General features: G+C 40.2%; 1 protein-coding gene across 3 annotated transcripts in view; it reads left to right on the plus strand.

Moving 5' to 3' along the window:
* SYNE1 (spectrin repeat containing nuclear envelope protein 1) overlaps positions 1-17,316 on the plus strand; it is a 446,717-nt gene that overhangs the window by 404,677 nt on the left and 24,724 nt on the right. For all 3 annotated transcript variants that reach the window (XM_066372972.1, XM_066372973.1, XM_066372974.1), the window contains 7 exons: positions 5,500-5,687; positions 6,561-6,711; positions 9,956-10,138; positions 10,390-10,527; positions 13,117-13,308; positions 14,216-14,549; positions 16,514-16,582. In XM_066372972.1, the coding sequence (XP_066229069.1) occupies positions 5,500-5,687; positions 6,561-6,711; positions 9,956-10,138; positions 10,390-10,527; positions 13,117-13,308; positions 14,216-14,549; positions 16,514-16,582 (1,255 nt within the window). The remainder of the gene's footprint in view (positions 1-5,499; positions 5,688-6,560; positions 6,712-9,955; positions 10,139-10,389; positions 10,528-13,116; positions 13,309-14,215; positions 14,550-16,513; positions 16,583-17,316) is intronic.

Genomic DNA, 17,316 nt, shown 5'->3' on the forward strand with positions numbered 1-17,316 from the left:
AACACTGTCCAGACCGGGGGCAGTCTGCTGCAGGACAGATGTCTCCAAGCAGGGAAAGAACTGAGCTAGATTCCCCAGTGGGCTTACCCACACTAGAAGAAGTTCTATTAGTTCCCTAAAAGAGGGACTAAGAATTAGCAATATAAATTTTTTTTTAATTTTTTTTAATTTATTCATTTTAGAGAGGAGAGGGAGAGACAGAGAGAGACAGAGAGAGAGAAGGGGGGAAGAGCTGGAAGCACCAACTCCCATATGTGCCTTGACCAGGCAAGCCCAGGGTTTCGAACCGGTGACCTCAACATTTCCAGGTCGACGCTTTATCCACTGCGCCACCACAGGTCAGGCGCGATATAAATTTTAAAGAGAAAAAGAGGGAGTGAGAGAGAAGAATTATTGAATCCAAAAAAAAAAAAAAAAAAACCCCAAAAAGAATTATATAAAAATAAATATAACCTTAACACATTTTGTTCTTCCAAGGTGAAAAATATTAAATAACTATAATCATGCAAACAATAATTATTGTTCTAGCTATAATATGTACTAAGACAGTAATTGGGAGTCCTGTGAGCCATGTAGAAGTTTATTCCTTCTCGGCATTGGAAGCATCAACAATGTCTACCATGTCAAAATCAAGCAACATAAATGTGTTACTTAGAAAATACAGAAGTAAAAACCAGAAGACAGGGTTAGAAGAGAGGCAAATGGTTGATTCAGGGTATTATTTTATTAGAACCTGAATAGTAATTTTTGACTTTTTAATATACTACACTTCACATTAATTTTTAGTAAAATTTTAAATAAAAGTTTTAGAAAACCATATATTCGTGGTTAAAAGTAAAGACTTCTGAATGTGAATCCTGGTTTCACCACTTTTCTGTATAACCTGGGACAATGAAATGAACTATGTTAACCGTCAGATTTTTTATGTATTGAATAAGAGTACATGGCTCACAGTGTATTGTAAAAATTCATGAGAAAAGCATTGAGCCCAGCACCTAATACAAAGTAGGTCTTAGTAAATTTTATTTTAATCATATATTTTTACCACAATTTCTTTTGTGGAAAACATTTGGCCACATTTCTGTAAAAATTGTAGCATTTGAATCCATGTTGTAAGAGACAGATAAATGGTTATCTGCCTCCAAAGAAAACACTTCTGACCACTAGACCTGCGGTGGCGCAGTGGGTCAAGCGTCGACCTGGAACGCTGAGGTCGCCGGGTCAAAACCCCGGGCTTGCCTGGTCAAGGCACATATGAGAGTTGATGCTTCCTGCTCCTCCCCACACCTTCTCTTTCTCTCTCTCCTCTAAAATGAATAAATAAATAAAAATAATTTTTAAAAATTTGAAAAACAAAACAAAAATAAACTTCTGACCAATATTTAAATAGACTGATTATATTGATAAGAAATGCATTCTTTTTATTCTATATAGAGTTTTTGTATGTTTCTCTTGCCAGTAGACTTTATTCTAATAGACTTAATTAGACAGAAATATATGTAGATTTGAGATAGCTTCAGAGAACTTTTTGTCAAACTTTTCTGTGTTATAGATGAAGACAAATCCAGAGATACTATGTGACTGATTTAAGATCATTATCAGTGGAGTTGAAAGCTAAAATTAAAATTTTTATCTGTACTGGGGCACGTATATATAATTAGAAATACCCTGCAGCTTTACTTTATATATTGATTATAACAAAAACTTGTGAGCAGAAGCACGAAGGAACTTTTTTCCAATACTTACCTGGTCAAGCTCCTGGAGGGAAATCTCATAAAAATGTGCACCCATCCCATGACTGAGTCCCCTGGAATTTTTAACTTAGAATTGTCCACACTGTGCCTCCAGCAACCTGTGGATTACAGTTCTGGTTTTCATACCTCAATACTGGTTCCACAGTGCTTTCCTCATCAGTCTCTCCTCAGAGATAGCTTCAAAAATATATGGACAAGTGACATCACCAAGATGGCAACACAGGTTGTTTCTGACTTAAGTCCCCTGCCCAAGAAGACCAACAAGGACTATCCATAGACAAGACACCATTGTGAAGAGCCCAGGGGTGTGGCTGAAACACCCCCCACCTGGACCACAGAGACCAGGGTGTGGAGTTTCTCCAGTGGGAAAAGAGAGGCCAAGGTAGACAACCAACTCCCTCATTATTGTAGGACATTTCCCAGGAGGCTCACTTGGGTCTGGTTCATGGTGATAGTCAGAAAGAACAAAGAAGAGGGTGGGGCTTATGGCAACCAGCACTTAGATCTTGCAGACTGCATTCCTGAAGGAAGCAGCTGCTCCCAAGAAGGATCCCAGCCAGCATCTCTGTCCATCAGCAGAGCCCAGTCAATGGTTCCAGTTGATCTTGGAGTTCAGTTGACAGTTCTTCTTGATTTGGGTCCCTAGACAACCGACCGTACTGGCCTTTGGTGACCTTTCTACCATCCAGCCTCAACAGGAAAACAACTTCTCAGCCCTGCCCAACAGCTGAGCATAGCTTCCATCCCGCCCACCAGGAGGCCTGGCCAGAGAACCCAGGCAGCCACGGAGCCCATCCGACAGCCCGGCTCGGGCAGGGAGCCCAGCCAGCAGCCCTACCCAACTATGAAGCATAGCCTCTTACAGAAATAGAACAAATAATCCTAAAATTTGTATGGAACCACAAAAATCCCCAAACAAGCAAAGCAATCTTGAGAAAGGTGCAAAGCCTGATTTTAAACTGTATTGCAAAGCTGAAATGACCAGAGCAGTAGGGTACTGGCATAAACACAGACATGTAGACTAACAGAACAAAACTGAGCCCAGAAATAAATGCATGCATATATATGGTCAACTAATATTTGATATGGGAGCCAAGAATACTCAATGAGGAAAGAATAATCTCTCTTTAAATATTGGGAGAACTAGATATTCACATCCAAAAGAATGAAACTGGACCCCTATCATAAACCACTTATAAAAACTAACTTTAATGGATTAAAGGCTAAATGTAAGACCTGAAACTATAAAACTCCTAGAAGAAAACAAGGGAAAAAGCTTCGTGATATTGGTCTTGGCAATGATTTTTAAGATTCAACACCAAAGCACAACCAACAAAAACAAAAATAAACAAGTGGGATGAAATCAAAAGCTTTTGCACAGCAAAGATAATAATCAAACAAATGGAAAGACAACATACAGAATGGAAAAAAATATTTGTAAGTCACATATCTGTATAGTTAATACCCCAAATATATAAAAAATTCAATAGCAATATAATAATAGTAACAATCCAATTAAAAATGAGCAAAAGACCTGAATAGATATTTTCTAAAGGAGATAATCAGATTGCCAACAGGTACATGAAAAGATGATCAGCATTACTAATCATCATGAAAATACAAATCAAAACTACAATGAGATCTCACTTAGTAGACCGGTTTTTATCCGAAAGACGAGATAAAAAGTACTGGCAAGGATGTGGAGAAAATGGAACCCCTGTGCACTGTTGGTGGGAATGTAAATCAGTATGTCCACTATGGAAAACATTATAAAAGTTCCACAAAAAATTAAAGAAAGAGCTGTTATATGGTCCAGCAGTTCCACCACTGAGTATGCATCTGAAGGAAGTGAAATCACTATCTTCAAGAGATATTTTCAAGCCCTTGTTCATTGCAGTCTTGTTTACAACGGTGAATACAAGCAAACAACCTAAGTTTCTATCAATGGATAAACCGGTAAATAAAACGTGATATACACATGTACACACATACACACACCCAATGGAATATTACTCATCCATAAAAAATAAAATACTGCAACTTCTGACAACCTGGACGAACTTGAGGTCATTATGCCAAGTAAGGAAGTCAGACACAGAGAGAAAAATACTGTATGATTCACTTATATGTGGAATGTTAAAAAACAAACAAACCAAAAACTGAATTCATAAAAAAAAACAAAAAAACAGATCAGTGGTTGCCAGTGCTGGAGGTGGGAGGGTGGGGGAGGGGCTGAATGAAGGTAGTCAAAGGGTACAAACTTCCACTGGTAAGATGAGTAAGTTTTGGATGTAACATACAGCATGGTGACTATAGTTAACAATCTTGTGTTGTATATTTGAAAGTTGCTAAGAGAGTAGATCTTAAAAATTTTCAACACACACACACACACACATAGTATTTTAACTGTGAAGTAATAACATGTTAACTAAACTTACTATGCAGTGATTACATAATATATGCATACATCAACTCATCACATTGTGTGCCTTAAATTTACACTGTTCAATATGTCAATTGTATCTCACTAAAGCTGGAAAAAAACTTTTGAGTATTTGGGGAAAGTTAAATCAAAATACTATAAATTCTTTAAATGTATGGATTATGTTGATGTACCTAACACTTCTTCCAAATGTATATTCTTAAACAAGATGCATTTTAAGACCTAAAATTTACTTGTTTATCTCATTCACAGAAATCTCTGTTTTTATCCTTGAGCAATTATGGAGTTTCTGTTTTGTAATATTTTACTTTATAATTTTTAAGTTAGTGATTTCTGTGATAACTTTCACATAGCTGAAAGAGATTATGTAAGAGATTTGAAAGGACTGTTTAGTGAAAGACAAATACTTTTGATAGAATTTATCTTTTTGTGTCTAATTTATAAAATCTCCAAAAATTAATCAAAGGCACTATTATTACAGTTGACAATAAGCTAGCATTTGTATAGAAGACATTGATTGGAACCTGGTGTTAAGGAGAGAAATAGGAGGAAGAGTATACAAACAAGAATATAAATCCCAGCTGAGTAAATTGATGAATTATCGTTAGAACAAGAAAAAAGCTAGGCATATTCTAGAGCTGTATCAAAGAAAAGGAAATTATATTAAAGACCTTAATAAAAAGATTTCACATTGTAGAACTGGGGAGATATTCAACGCCTTTTTTATCATCATAATCTGTTACATTTAAAATTGCTCACTGAGGAAGCTGCTGCTGCTGCTGATGTCATCGTACATAGTAGACAACTTAAGTCCCTTAAACCCCTGGTGCCTTTTAAGAATAGTGGAGTTAACTGTCTAAAACAACTTGCAGGTCTTTGGGGATCAAATTCCAGTTCTTGAGTGCTGGCTCTTAAAAGGAAGACATGTCTTCCTTTGATCGAGTCATTCATTGACTGATGGATTGGAATGGAAGTAATATATCTGTGAAGTAAACTCTGGGGCAAGATTCATTTTCTTAATCACTAAAGGAGCTCCGTTTCTTCTTAATATAGTTTACGTACTCTATTTCATTTGTTCAGTTTATATATTTGGCATTGCTCACATAGCTGAAATATTTCTGGGTTCATTTTTCTCATACTTTTGAGTTTCCTTGTTTCATAAATGAAGTTGATGTAACCTCATGCATTGCTGGACATGAAATATTTGTCAAGATTTGGCCTAAACATTTGTCTGTCAATGGATACCGGGCAGTTTATGCTGTCTGTATACAAGGACAATAAGGCACATCTCGTTCCATGCAGGAGCTTCAGAGGGACATCGAGAAGCACAGCACGGGTGTGGCCTCTGTCCTCAACCTGTGTGAGGTCCTGCTGCACGACTGTGACGCTTGTGCCACAGACGCCGAGTGTGATTCCATCCAGCAGTCCACGCGAAACCTGGACCGGCGGTGGAGAAACATCTGTGCCCTGTCCATGGAAAGAAGGCTCAAGTGAGCTGGGATAGCCCAACCGTTGGGAAAGAGGGAGGACCGAAAAGAAAACAAAATATCAGAGTTGCCGTTGTTGACTATTTCCTTTCGGTTGCAATGTCCAAAGAGAGCCTTGGTTTTCCCAGCCCGTCCTTGTCTGCATCTAGTTGGGGAAATAAGTAGATATAAAGGCAATATACAAATAGAACAAGCCAAGTTATGCCGGGCTTAACAGTTTAAATATAATGTAGAAAAAAATATCCCTTTGCTGAATAAGTATAATGTTGCAGAATTGGTGATGGAAAAGAAATTTCTCTCTCATTAAAAATGAAAAGAATAAAGCAAAGGGCTTGTCTTTAAGCCCTTTGAAATTCAAGGCAGTAAAATATAGCGATGTGTTAGGAAATTATCAGAATGATTTAAGGCACATAATCTTTGTTCTTTCTGGGGAACTCTTGAGATTTCAGCTTGATATTTGTCTTGCTGTCATAGGTTGATTTTGATGAGGGTAATTTTGGTGTTGGACTTGAATGGATGTTCAAACCTTGTGCTGTTTTAGCAGAACCTTGGCGTGCGTGTGCACCGTGAACATGGTGTTGCACTCCTAAGCTTTCTCACACATTTTCATAGCAGTTCACATTATATGCATGTAATAATCAAATGGACTAATTCCAAATCCAGAGCCGCAGGATGATGTGTATTTAAAAAAAAACAAAACAGCTGTTTCATTTCAGCTCAAACAGTTGTCTTTTTTTCACTCCCATCAAATTTGGCTTAAGGCACAGTTATTGTTTGGCACAACAGTGGCTTGTTTGGGCGCTCTTAATCCTATGTCAGGGTTCCGGAGCATAAACTATCTCAACCAGATTCTGTTCTTTCATTTTTCTGTCTCAGAATTGAAGAGACATGGCAATTGTGGCAGAAGTTTCTGGATGACTATTCACGTTTTGAAGATTGGCTCAAGTTGTCCGAAAAGATAGCTGCGTTCCCCAGCTCCTCGGTGGTGCTCTATACCGTTGCCAAGGAAGAACTAAAGAAATTCGAGGTGATTTATCATTCCAAATCTTTGATCCCTACTTTGTCATGAGAGCAGCCAGCTGGTCGTTAGTGCCCAAGACATAAACTAGCTGTTCACCCACACACTTTTTGTTCAAACCGCTGGAGGATGACATTGCGGTCATCTTTATTACCACCTCCTAAGTAGGCAAAGAAGGGAGGAAGGGTGTTTTTACTTTAAGATGATCAGGAATTACAAATGCAATACAAAATAAAATAATGAGGAGGAATTCTCTTAGAAAACAAGAATCATGACTTTTTCCAGAAAGATCTTGGCCTCCCTTTTATGTCACAATTCTTCACAGGCAACCCATTTAGATGAAAATATGATGATTTTTCCATACTATAAAAATCTATCTTCCAGATATATTTTCTTCATTTACATTAACTTTTACCAAGTGGGAGCATGGATATATATTTTCCAAGTCAGTGATGAAAGAGAGTTGGCCCCAGATTGAATAAAACATTTTAATCACGAGCCATGTCTAATTATAAATGAAGAGCAGTGCTGCCTTTCTTGAGTCATGAAGACTTTCAATTTCATAGAAACAGAAATAGCCGCAATCCAATCATCCTCACAAAGACAAGGATCATCCAATAGCTGCGGCCGATCCCCGCCTGTCTGTGCCGTCCCAGGGAGCTCTGTCAGTGTGCTGTGCTAAAACTGTCACTCTTTGGCTGTTCCTCTTTTTCACAGGAACCTGATGTAGCATGAAGTTGACCATTTAAAACAATTTCTTTTTAATTTTTATTTATTGATTTTAGCATGAGAAGAAAAGAGAGAGAAAGAGAGACAGGAACATTGATCTGTTCCTGTATGTGCCCTGACCGGTGATCAAACTGGCAACTTCTGTGCTTTGGGATGATTCTCGAGGCCAGGGCAGAAGTTGACCTTTTTTTTTTTCTGACCAGTGGTGGCACAGTGGACGGTGTGTCGACCTGGGATGCTGAGGTTCAAGGTTTGGAACTCGGGGTCACAGACTTGAGTGTGGGCTCATCCAGGTTGAATGTAGGGTTGCTGGCTTTGAGCCCAAGGTCGCTGGCTTGAGCAAGGGGGTCACTGGCTCTGCTGGAGCCCCCCTGGTCAAGGCACATATATAAGAAACAATCAATGAACAACTAATTGCCACAACTATGAGTTGATGTTTCTCATCTTTTTCCCTTCCTGTCTGTCTGTCTCACTTTCTCTCTCTCTCTTGCTAAAATAAATAAATAATAAAAAATTTTCCCTGTCATTTTCCGCTGATAGGTAGACATGTATACTCATTCATATTGACAACAATCAGTTTTGATGTGTGGGTCCTAAAAAATCATTCTTGGTTACTAATTCTGCCCCAAACTCCTCAAGATGTTAAAAAATAAGAATAAAAATCAAACCAAATCCAGTTGCATTCCTTTATACCTTTAGGACATTTATTGAGGTCTGTAATCATACATAGGAAGTTTGGTTGTTGCTCTAGTGAGGCTTAAAATCTAAGAGTCAGGGGTGGGCAGCTATGTGAACCTACCAAAATGTTCAAACACCGTGTGAAATAAACAAGTGTTATTCTATCATCTGAATGTGGATTTGTATGTAATTATACCACTAAGTTCCAGAAAACATGTTTCCTGTCTCAAAGGTTTTTCCTTAGAAACGTCTAGTAAAAAGCCACCACAGTTCTGTAGGAGGTGCAAGCCATCCATCCCATGGGGACCCATGCGAGTGAGGAGTTGCAGTCTTGCATCTTAGCTCACTCAGCTCCGGAAAGGTTAACACCTTCCATAATTGGCTTAAACTGCAAAGCAGATTACATAAGGCCGTTTTCGATGCTATTTTAGGCTCTCAGATTTTACGGCAAAGGTTAGTCATATCTCGTTAGCCCCTGTCATGAATGATTTTATTATTTTATCTTATAGTTAATTTTCTTAGAAGACAAAAATAAACCACACGAATAAAATTTTGTTTGAGGACAGCCTTTGCCTGTTCATTGGCATAAGTATTTAGGACAGATCTGGGAGTGCCTGGGGACCCACCTACAGTGTCTGCCATCATCCAGTGGGAAAATGGGTTCTGTGAAACTTCCAATAACGGCAAAGCTGGACTTTCCTTACCACCTCTTTTTCTGGTGCGATAATTAAAAGTTTTATAGGAAAGAAGATTCGATTTACTAGGCTGAAGGCTCTTAAAGCACCTCTTAGAGGGAAAACCATTTCAGAGGCAGAAATCTTGCAACACGTAAGCATGTAATGAGCCAGGGGAAGCCGGACTTTAGGATTTAGATGGGTATAGTCCAACTAATTATACAATTTTTTGTCTGAGGTCAAGTGAAAATCAGTCACAAGTCATACATAAGCTTGGAAAAAAGAAACACTTTATTTTATTGTGGCCAAATGATCTTATGCTAAGTCTATGCTATTAATAGATTGCAGAGAGAAAGAAAAAAGAGTATTTTACGTTCAGAAAGTCTAAACTGTGAGTAGGGTAACCTCAATAGTAAACAGAGGTCACTACAGTGTAAGGTGCTGCGTCAGCTCTAAAATGGTTTACAAACACTGAGTCATTCATAAGAGCAGCAACAACAACGAAAGAAATAGAGCACGGTCCAAACATTTTTCTATGTAAAGTTGCTTGTATTTTACTAGACAGCTTTTTATTAAAGTTCAGAATAGTTTGCAATTAAAAGACTTTTTGCAAAAGGTGGTTTTAATCTTTTTAATGGACATCAGAATTGAGACAGTTTCTGGATTTTTTAGGAAGTTACATGTTTTTCAAATAAAGACAGTTTTTTTATTTTTCTAGTTATCTTTTCTCAGTATTGAGGTTGGGAATCTTGAACATTTTAAACTCATTTCAGCATACAGAAATATTTTTGTAATAAGTTGGTTTTATCTGAAGATTTTTTTTTTGGCTGTCAGTTATCTTAAAACTATATTTTATATGTATATGTGTAAATTTTATGTGTATAAGTGTATATGAATATGTTATATATGTATGTGTATTTGTATATGTATGTGTATATATTATATATACCATTCTTTTTTTTTTTTTTGCTATTCTGTTTTATATTTTTGATCTGCCCCCTTTCCTTAAGCCATCACTTTCCTTTAACAAGGGGAACTAAGCACTCATTAGAGACTGTCCTTTGCCTGTCTGTGACAGTGTGACTTCCCACTGTAGCCTGAAGCCCAGACGCCATGGTGGAGAGCTCGCCCTTTAGGACGTCCCTCACCCATATGCCTCTCTGTGGTCTTAGGCTTTCCAGCGACAGGTGCATGAGACCCTGACCCAGCTGGAACTGATCAACAAGCAATACCGCCGCCTGGCCAGAGAGAACCGCACCGACTCCGCCTGCCGACTAAAGCAGATGGTCCACGAAGGCAACCAGAGATGGGACAACCTGCAAAAGCGCGTCACCTCCATCTTGCGTAGACTCAAGGTCTTTGTTATGCCTCTTCTGTCGCTCAGGGGACGGGCTTGGGCCATTTGAACACAATATTCAAGCACAGGCTCAGTGATTTTATAAGATTGGGATGGCAGGCGGAAGCTCCAGGGTTAATTTATATGGTAAAGGATGGCAGGGTTCTCATTGCTCATTGAGAAAATGGTTTTCCAGAAGCCCGTTGGAATTGGGGATGCCATCTTAGTGTGTGGGCTTCTAAATTTTTATTATTCTCTTTTCACACCCAGCATTTCATTGGCCAGCGTGAGGAGTTTGAGACGGCACGGGACAGCATTCTGGTGTGGCTGACAGAGATGGATTTACAGCTTACCAATATCGAGCACTTTTCCGAGTGTGATGTTCAAGCTAAAATAAAGCAACTCAAGGTAATAGATTAGTGATTCTTCAGATTATCAGTGTGAAGAAAGTCTGAAGAGGAAGGGATTTGCAGACCCTTTGGTAAAGAAGATAATTAACTTTTTTTTAAATATGTTGGAGTGACATTGGTTAATAAGATTATAGAGATTTAGTGTACATTTCAGTGATACCGAGTCTTTGTATTGCATTGTGTGCCCACCACCCTAGTCATGTCATCTTCTGTCACCATATATTCAACCACCTTTACCCTTTATTACTCTCCACCCCCCTTTCCTCGGTAACCACTGTAACGTTGTCTATGTCTATGAGTTTTTATTCTGCTTTTCTTATTTGTTCATTTGTTGATTTTAGTTTTATATCCCACATATGAGTGAAATCATATGATGCTTGACTTTTTCTGCACCATCTAGAAGAGGGGTTGCTGGGTTCTATAGTAACTTTATTCCTAACTTTTTGAGGAACCTCGATACTGTCTTCCATAAGGGTTGTACCAGTTTACACTCCCACCAGCAGTGAATGAGGGCTCCTGTTTCTCCACAGCCTCACCAACACTTGCTATTACCTGTCTTGTGGATAATAACCTTTTAAACAAGTGCGAGGTGATATCTTATTGTAGTTTTCATTTGTGTTTCTCCAATAGCTAGCAAAGATGAGTGTCTTTATTTTGGATATTAACCCTTTGTCAGAGTGTTGTTTGCAAATATCTTCTCCCATTTGGTTGGTTGCCTTTTTGTTTTCTTTTGCTGTTTGATATAGTTTGATATAGTCCCATTCATTTATTTATGCCTTTACTTTCCTTGCCTTTGGGGTCAAATTCATAAAATCTTCTCTAAAATCAAGAAATGTATTCTTTATGATTGAAAAAAAAATTCAAAAAATACAAAAGATATTAAAGAATGACATATAGTGCACTACTCAGAGATAATTACCGATAACATATTACTTTTAATTATTAACTTGATAGTGAGGATGTCGGGGATCTTTTTTGGTGGTTGTTTTTGTGGGGTATTTTTTTTCTGATTTGTTTCTAGCACCTTCAAATAATTTATTTGACCTCTGTGTTTCATGTATTCTGTATTCTTAGATGCCAAATTAATTTTAAACATATTTTATATGCTTCACTATACAATTCAACCACAGTGGCAAGTTAAAAATTTAAATAGGAAGGACATACCATATATTATATAGAAGGATTCTCTAAATGGAAATGTATTTAATAATTTGAATAACTCACAAGGTATCTTATAAGATTTTCTTCCTGAAATAGTTAAACAGATTTTAAAAATATATACTCATGATGCCCATAACCATAGGTTGTTATAATAAAACAATGAAGTTACCCTTAATTGTATATGAAAAAAAAATCATAGAATAGTTAACCCTGGTATTCTGCCCAACCCCTCTCTCCATCCCTCCCACCCTGATTCTCCCGAGTTCATTCACAGGTAAATCCACATTTAAAGCCTTTGGCAGGAAATTTCCTCCAAGTGGTGGTTGAGTCTTTCCTTTTGGGACTGTGGGAGGCCATAGAATTCATTACTGTCCTTTCTTCTCTCCTTGCAGTCTTTTCATTATTGGACAATTTTGACTATTCCAGAGTTTATTCTTGTGAATTAAGATGTATTCCCTGAAACTTGTCCCAAGTAGTTTTAACTCTTTTGAACCTTGTAGAATGAGTCTAAATGACCTCCAGAATTCTTTATTTTTCAAATCATTTTAATTCTTAATCCTTCCTGCTATGTCTTTTTTTTTTTTTCTCCTGAAGTTAGAAGCAGGGAGACAGGTAGACAGGTTCCTGTATGCAACCGACCAGGATCCACCTAGCAAGCCTACCAGGGGGCGATGCTCTGCTCATCTGGGGCATCACTCAGTTGCGGCCGGAGCCATTCTAGCACCTGAGGTGGAGGCCATGGAGCCATCTTCAGCACCTGGGCCAACTTTGCTCTAATTGAGTGTTGGCTGCAGGAAGGGAAGAGAGAGACAGAGAGGAAGGAGAGGGAGAAGGGTAAAGAAGCAGATGGGTCCTTCTCCTGTGTGCCCTGACTGGGAATTGAACCCAGAACTTCCACACTTCAGGCTGACGCTCTACCACTGAGCCAACCAGCCAGGGTCTCTTGCTTGTGTCTTATAGCTATAAAAATCATCTGAGAAGCATTTATGAAATTGTCATTTGCTTGGTTTCTCTTAGTCATACATGATGTAAAATTGAAATATTCAATGTATTTCTTTAAACTGCTGTATTTATTTAAGTAGCATTATAATGATTACAATTGGTTTTTATCAAGGATAACCAATGCTATCAACTTTATGATGGGTTTGAATGCTTTCCCTGAGATTTTCTGCCTGCACTGTCCATGGTAGTGAATTTTATTAACCAGAGACTCTCTTCTGGGTCACAGAATTTTAATAATTTCATTTCCAACTCATGTTCTAATTTAAAATGTTTTATGTTTTACCGTATAAAGTAATAGACCCTTGGCTTATTAATGGCATATGGTAAATTCAATATACCCTACATGGTTTTTCCAAATATGCATCTTCTAATTATTTCATGGCAATCCAAGCAATAAAAATCACCTGAGGCATGTGCTCCACAGGCATTCCAGCAGGAGATCTCACTGAACCACAACAAGATTGAACAGATAATCGCCCAAGGAGAACAGCTGATCGAGAAGAGCGAGCCCTTGGACGCGGCAGTCATCGAGGAGGAGCTGGAGGAGCTGCGGCGCTACTGTCAGGAGGTCTTCGGGCGCGTGGAGCGGTACCACCGGAAGCTGATCCGCCTGCCTGTGCGTACCGCGGTGTCTCGTGCTCATTAACTCTAAAGAGAAAGAATCGTGTGGGGTTAGGCAGCACCGGGCAGTGGCTGAGAACCCAGACGCTGGGCCCAGAATGCCTGGGTTCTGGTCCCACCTCTGACATGGATTGTCTATGTCACTCTCAGCAAATTATTTCATGTATCTTGCCTCAGTTTCCTCAACTGGAAAACTGGTTTTAATAACAGTGCCTACCTTGCAGAAAAGATTGTTTGGGACATGAAATGAGGCTAGATAGATAAATAGATAGAGAGCTTAGAGGAGTTCTTGGTACATATCTTCTATGGAAGATAAAGAAGCTTCTAGAAGAAATGAAAGAGATGGAAGTGAACAATGTCAATAGTTTCTCAACTATGGAGGAAGTTTCATTGAGTCATTTTTCTCTTCTATTTCCCTAATTGATGCCATAATCACATCTGGGTATTGAGATGTTATTATTAGAATATTTGGAAACTTCTGTGTTAAAGTATATTTTGTATTTGAGATGTAAGATTATAGGATTAAAGAAGGACAGCTAAGGCTTTGTTAGTGATTTCCTTCCGTTCCCGACATGCACCATTGTGTACACGTTGTGTTGCAAGCACAGGATTATTTGCCTTATCTTATTTAATTTTATGCCAATTCTTTGAAATAGATGTTAATACAATTTCCATTTTTGCAAGTGCTAAAACTGAGGCTTTGTTACAGTAATTTATGCCGTTTTTAAAAGTGATCACAGGATTCTTATTTATGTGATGATAGGAAGTTTAAAATGATCCCCACTGAGGGTAGGAATGTGACCCAGGGAAGCTTGAACTCTGAGGTCTGGCGAGAAGCAGAGCAAGAAGCGTAAGGGTCATCTGGTCGCCGCAGTAACAGAGCTGGTCAACTGCATTTCTAGCTCCCCGACGATGAGCACGACCTCTCTGACCGGGAGCTGGAGCCGGAGGACTCGGCAGCTCTCTCGGACCTCCGCTGGCACGAACCCGCTGCGGACAGCGCGCTGTCCCCTCAGCCCTCCTCCAACCCTTCCCTTTCACTCGCCCAGCCCGTCCGGAGCGAGCGGTCAGGACGCGACACGCCTGCCAGTGTGGACTCCATCCCCCTGGAGTGGGACCATGACTATGACCTCAGTCGGGACCTGGAATCTGCCGTGTCCAGAGCTCTGCCCTCCGAGGATGAAGAGGGTCAGGAAGACAAAGAATTCTACCTCAGGGGAGCTGTTGGCTTAGCAGGTAAGAGAGAGCTCTTCCTATTTGCCAGCCCGAAGCAAGAGCAAAGGCAGTGGTGTTGTACTAGAAACCTGTGAGCTCAGCGGAATCACCTTCCTCCTCCTCCCACCTGCTCACACTCCGGTGTGCCCTGGAGCTATCTGTCCATAATGACTAACTTCCTTTCTTTCCCTAGGAAAGTTGTTTTCCTGCCTCAAGGGAATCCATGCTTCCTGAACTTACCTGTGAACTTAGACTGTGCTCTTTTTGCAGATGTAAGGAGGGCACATTGGATATCCATGTGATTATCAACTATGAGAGGTGGTGTGACCATTGCTTTATCCCACACATACTAGGTCTTACTCTGCGACAAGCGCTTTGCTGAGTACTGGGAACATACGGTTCCTATTCTTACACTCAAGTGTGGGACACGGACAACAAGCAAGACGTGTGTGACGTTAGGATAGCCACGTGCACGAGGACGCGCGGAAACACCAGGGGCAGCTAACCCGGAGCTTTGAGGGATGGCTTCAGGGAAGGACGAGGAGGGGTTGGTCAGGCAGATGTTCCGAGGAGGGGAGGGGAGGGCACCCGTCCCAGCCTTGTGACGAACTCACCAGGCCTTTGTCCATAATGACAAGACTGTAGGTTGGAAAGCTTAGAGTAGACAGAGAATAGGTGGAAAGGCAGACCAGGACCTGGTCAGAAAGTAGGCTGTTCATGTGGAAAGGAGGTTGGCTTTCATCCTGAGGGTAATGGGGAGCCACAGCAAGGCTCTAAGGAAGGAGGCGATATGCCACATGCATATTTTCAACAAACTTGTCTTTTTCTTTTTAAGATTTATTTATTGATTTTAGAGAGGTGGGTTGAAATGAGAAATATCAACTCATAGTTGCTTCTTGTATGTGCCTTGATCAGGCAAGCCCGGGGTTTTGAAATGACAACCTCAGCATTCCAGGTCGACGCTCTACCCACTGTGCCACCACAGGGCAGGCTGACCCTGTCTTGATGCTATATGTAGGGAAGTGCACTGGGAGAAAAAGAGTCCAAATGGACTATTTTATAATTTTATAATCCAGGACAGAGATGGATGGTGGCCTGAACTAAAGATGCAGCATTGAAAATAAATTGGAAAGGATGTGAGAAGTCATAAGAAGTCTTCCCCATAACTGATGAGTGATAAAATTGGGATTGAGGCAGCTTTGTGGCATGGGCATCGTGGTGAAAGATGTGCTTTCTCTTCTTTCTGTTTTGTCGTTATAGTGTCGTCTGTAGTTCGGCACTTGGCATCTAAAGCAGCCCAGTTCAATATGTAGCCTCTGGCCACAGTGTGACTGCTGAACACTGACATATGACTGCGTTGAGATTTGTTGTATCAGACGCACTTATGTGAATGCATGCATCTCAAAGACTTACACAGAGAATACCTAACATTACATGTTATACTTTGAATATATTGGTTTAGTAAAATAAATTTTTAAAATTATTTTCACCTACTTCTTAATTACTTTTTTGACTTGGCAGTTAGAACCTTTGACATCACATATGTGGCTCACGTGATCTCTGTTGGCCTCGTTCAGCGCCGCTCTCGAAACTAACACTCTGGGGCAACATTTCACTTTTGCCTCTTTAGAAGGTGCTGAAACTTGGAGAAGTAACCCAATTCCCCTCGACGTCAGTATCCTCATCAATACAGTGGAAATGACATCCTCACGCACCCAGTAGAGTTGATGTAAGGTTAAATGAGTATGTAACAGTGCCTGGCTCATAACACACTCCCAGTCAGTGAGTGTGAGGGCTCACACTCTGATTACTACGACTCACTTCAGGACACCATTGGTGGGCGTGCTCACACTCGTGAGTGCCCTGGAGCTATCTGTCCACAATGACTAACTTCCTTTCTTTCTCTAGGAAAGTTGTTTTCCTGCCTCAAGGGAATCCACGTTTCCGGAACTTACCTGTGAACTTAGACTGTGCTCTTTTTGCAGATGTAATGATCCCCGAAAGTCCCGAGGCCTATGTAAAACTCACAGAAAGTGCCATCAGAAATACCTCTGGTAGGCACTCCCAGCCACAGCGAGCCCCCTCCCTCCCCGTAACAAGCCTCTGTCTTCTCTCAGCTCCTGTCCCTCTCAGGGCGCTGCGGCACAAGCATGTTAAGGCAGAACCTTCTTCTCTGACGCTGTACCAGGGACACAAAAAACACACAAAACAAAACAACCATTTGGTTGATCAAACCAAAAGTAAGAGTTGAATACTCAAGTGCAGTGAAATAACTTCTGAACCTGTTAGCTGGTGCTCGGCCTCATTAAGTATAGACCTGTGATGTCCATTGACAGCTGAGAACGGGAGACGGAAATGCTGGGTTTTCAGCATTTGTGCCCTAGCGCCTCTTTGGCCCTAGCAGCCCTGACTCCATGCCTTTGATGAATCACCCACCTGCTTCTGGCTGGAGAGTCAGGGTTCAGGGCCCTGGTCCAAGACCACCAGCCTGCATCTGTGACCTCGAGCCCACCCCACATCCCCCTGGACCTCGGGGCTTACATGTTAGACAAGGAGTGAGCCCAGATGTTCAGCTCTATGGAAATTTTGTGTAATAAGTCTTACCACGTATAAAATAATATGACATAAAATATGTATTCCATCGTATCTTAAGACTTAGATTTTCGTTTCAGGACAGAACAATTCCTGAAATAGGAAAAATTTTAAAAAGGAAAATGAAATCACTTTCTCTTAACGTTGCGTTAGACAAACTGTATGTGGTTCGGGGTCACTAACGCGGAGGAGGGTG

Source organism: Saccopteryx leptura, chromosome 3 (genome assembly GCF_036850995.1).
Source record: "Saccopteryx leptura isolate mSacLep1 chromosome 3, mSacLep1_pri_phased_curated, whole genome shotgun sequence".
Taxonomy (NCBI): domain Eukaryota; kingdom Metazoa; phylum Chordata; class Mammalia; order Chiroptera; family Emballonuridae; genus Saccopteryx; species Saccopteryx leptura.